The sequence below is a fragment of the Myotis brandtii genome, unplaced genomic scaffold (genome assembly GCF_000412655.1).
Source record: "Myotis brandtii unplaced genomic scaffold, ASM41265v1 scaffold138, whole genome shotgun sequence".
NCBI classification, from domain to species: domain Eukaryota; kingdom Metazoa; phylum Chordata; class Mammalia; order Chiroptera; family Vespertilionidae; genus Myotis; species Myotis brandtii.
In genome coordinates, this window is record NW_005354915.1 from 1,699,967 (window position 1) to 1,703,392 (window position 3,426).

General features: G+C 61.2%; 1 protein-coding gene across 1 annotated transcript in view; it reads left to right on the plus strand.

Moving 5' to 3' along the window:
• PARVB (parvin, beta) overlaps positions 1-3,426 on the plus strand; it is a 44,303-nt gene that overhangs the window by 1,147 nt on the left and 39,730 nt on the right. The window contains exon 2 of the mRNA XM_014535119.1: positions 1,844-1,914. Coding sequence (XP_014390605.1) covers positions 1,844-1,914 — 71 coding nt within the window. The remainder of the gene's footprint in view (positions 1-1,843; positions 1,915-3,426) is intronic.

Consider the following 3,426-nt stretch of genomic DNA (forward strand, 5'->3'; position numbering starts at 1 on the left):
TGTCCAAGGGGCGTGGGGTCAGCGTCTCCGCCGTGGCACCATGCCAGCCGGCACAGGATAAGCCCTGGGCGCGGGGTCGCCCTGGGCCTGTGGGGTGAGGGTCGGCATCCCTGGCCTCGACCCACCAGATGCCAGTAGCATCCCCTCGCCCTCCAGTTGGGACAAACAGAAGTGACTCCAGACATTGCTGCCCGGGGTGGGGACAGTCCCTCCTGGCTGATACCTGCTCTGGACCAGCAGGGGCAGGAAACAGTCACCTTAACCGTGTGCCGGGCTGTTGCCTTGTCCATGATGCCTTGAGCCTGTGTGTCCCCGGGCCCTGACCCTCCTCGTCTCACCGTCTTTTTTTTTTTTAATATATTTTATTGATTTTTTACAGAGAGGAAGGGAGAGAGACAGAGAGCTAGAAACATCAATGAGAGAGAAACATCGATCAGCTGCCTCCTGCACACCCCCCACTGGGGACGTGCCCGCAACCAAGGTACATGCCCCTGACCGGAATCGAACCCGGGACCCCTCAGTCCGCAAGCCGACACTCTATCCACTGAGCCAAACCGGTCTCGGCCGTCTTTCTTTTTTAAAATATATTTTTGTTGATTTCAGAGAGGAAGTGAGAGGGAGAGAGAGAGAGAGAGAGAAACATCAATGATGAGAGAATCATGGATTGGCTGCCTCCTGCATGCCCCCTACTGGGGATCGATCCCACAACCCGGGCATGTGCCCTGACCAGGAATCGAACCGTGACCTCCTGGTTCACAGGTCGACTCTCAACCCCTGAGCCACACCGGCCGGGCCTCTCGCCGTCTCTCTACCTATCAGGGGTTCTCAACCTGTGGGTCGCGACCCCTTTGGCTGTCTAACGACCCTTTCACAGGGGTCGCCTAAGACCATCCTGCATATCAGATATTTACATGACGATTCATAACAGGAGCAACATTACAGTGATGAAGTAGCAACGGAAATAATTTTATGGTTGGGTCACAACATGAGGAACTGTATTTAAAGGGCCAGAAGGTGAGAACCACTGAACTAGCTGCTCTGTTCTCCAGTTCACTTCGCAAGGCTCCAGGCCCCTGAGCTCGGGCAGCGCCGGAGCTGAGCTCTGAGGCCTGGAGGCATGTGGGTGGGGAGGGCGGCAGACAGGGAGGAGCAGGTGCCAGGCCCTGTGGCCGTGGCTTGCTGAGGAGCGAGGGAGGCGGGAGGGCTGGGGAAGGAGGCGGCACTGGCCACGGGGCTGTGGAGGGCGCTAGCCTTTGTCCCAGGAGCGTGGGAGGCGGCGTGGGCCTGAGCAGGGACATCACAGGGCCCGCGTGTGGTGCCCTGTTGTCCATGGAGCGAGGCCGGGACACGGAGGGAAAAGCAAACGGTGGGGAAATAAGCAGAAGAAGGATGAGCATGTTTTGCACGAAGCACCCTCCTTTTCCTTCTCTTTTTGCTTTTTCTTTCTGATGCTTTTTGCTCCGTGCTGTCCTGCATCGTGGTGAGCCTGCCCAGGGCATGTGCCACTTTACTAGAGTGGCTTTCCCCACGGGTCCGTGCAGGCCTGTGGCTGCCTCGCCAGGGTCTCTCCTGAGAGATGGGAGGCAGTGAGGGGCGAGGCCGCGGGATGGGGGGGAGGCGAGGCTGGAGGACTCCCCACCTTCCGGGAGGCAGTTCCTGCGGTCGGCCACCCGCCCCGGCTGGCACCTGCTGTGCGACAGTGTGGCGCGTGCTCACTGAGAGCACGGGGCCCTCTACGCTCAGCCGTCTCCCCAGTCTGTGCCGGGAAGTCGGCTGCCCCTGACCCTGACCCTGACCCTGCCCCTGACCCTGACCCTGACCCTGCCCCCTGTGTCCCTGGCAGAGGAGAATGAGGAGCGCACCATGATCGACCCCACCTCCAAGGAGGACCCCAAGTTCAAGGAGCTGGTCAAGGTAAGGAGGGGAAGGGGCAAACCTGTGGGCTGGGGAGAGGGGCCTGGATGCGGCTCTTTGAGGCTGTGAGGTGAGGAGGCTGAATGGAGGAAGGGGTCAAGGTCAAGGTCACAGCGTGGACACCCCCAGGTGCCCCTTCACTGGGGCCTTTCTTTTAAAAACATTTTTTTGGGTTAATCCTCACCCGAGGATATTTTTCCATTGGTTCTTAGGGTGGGAGGGAGGGGGAGAGGCAGAGAAAGCCATCGACGTGAGAGAGACATCGATTGGTTGCCTCCCACATGTGCCCCGACTGGGGCTGGGGATCGAGCCTGCCACTGAGGGACGTGCCCTCGACTGGAATTGAACCCACGACCCTTCAGTCCGCAGGCCGATGCTCTAACCACTGAGCAACCATCCAGGGCTCCCGGGGCCTTTGAAACGCTGGCTTACACTCTGCGTGGGCAGAGGAGCGGCTGGAGGGAGGTGCGGCCTCCCCTCTCCCCCCCACCCCCACCAGGCGTGGAGGGTTCAGAGACAGCGCTGGGAGCAGAGTGTGGCCCCTTGGCTGCTCCCGCTCAGCAATGTCCGATGAGACCCCCCGATCTGGGCGGACGGCCAGTTTCCCAGCATCTGGAGGTGCAGACACCAGCTAGACAGGGAGACAGCCCCTGAGAGTCAGGGAGGTGAGGACGGAGGCTTTCTCCCCACAGCCTGGTTCCAGGCCGCAGCTTAGCCGCGGGGCGTGGTGTGTGGCATGTGGCTGTGGCGTGTGGCGTGTGGCATGTGGCTGTGGTGTGTGGCTGTGGCGTGTGGAGTGTGGTGTGGCATACATGGATGCAGGTGTGACTGCTGATCTGGACCAGGGAGCGCTTCAGAAGGTGGTGGACGAGCGGAGACTCAGCTCCACCGCGGCCTCGCCCGGGCAGCAGCGCCAGCTCCAGAGCCGGCAGCTACGGACAGCGCTTTGCTCAGTCGCTGCAGCCGACTCCCGTGGCTGGGCCATGTGTATGGCCCACGTGTCACGGACAGAAAAGCTCTAGCTGAAGTGCTTTTACAAAGTCCCTCCCCCACCCGCTGCTGTGGGCCCGCGGTGGCGCACAGGCGTGTTTCCCGAGGGCCGACACGCAGGCGCGGCCTTTAAAACAAATGGAAAGTGTCAGTGTTAGGACCCACCCAACAATGTGGCCTCCTGGTTTATTTTATGACCGTTTCCGCCCTGAGCACCGGGTGTTCTGAACAAACTGGGTGTCGGTGAGGAGAGGGACCTGTCCAGCCGCCGGCCGTCAGGGGCGGGTCAGGCAGGGATGTTGGGGGAGGGGGGGCACCGTGCTGGTCAGGGATCGCGGAGAACAGAGCCAGCGACAGGGCTGCTCTGTGCAGGTTTCCCATCTCATTCCCAGGTTATGGGACAGGCCTCTCCCTGGCTGTTAAGCTTTTCTTCCTCCTCTGTCCCCGGGAAGAAAGGCAGCTGTGTGGAAGCGCCCCGCGGGGCAGATGCCCGCGCTGTCAGCGCCGTGGGAGGCGCTGCTG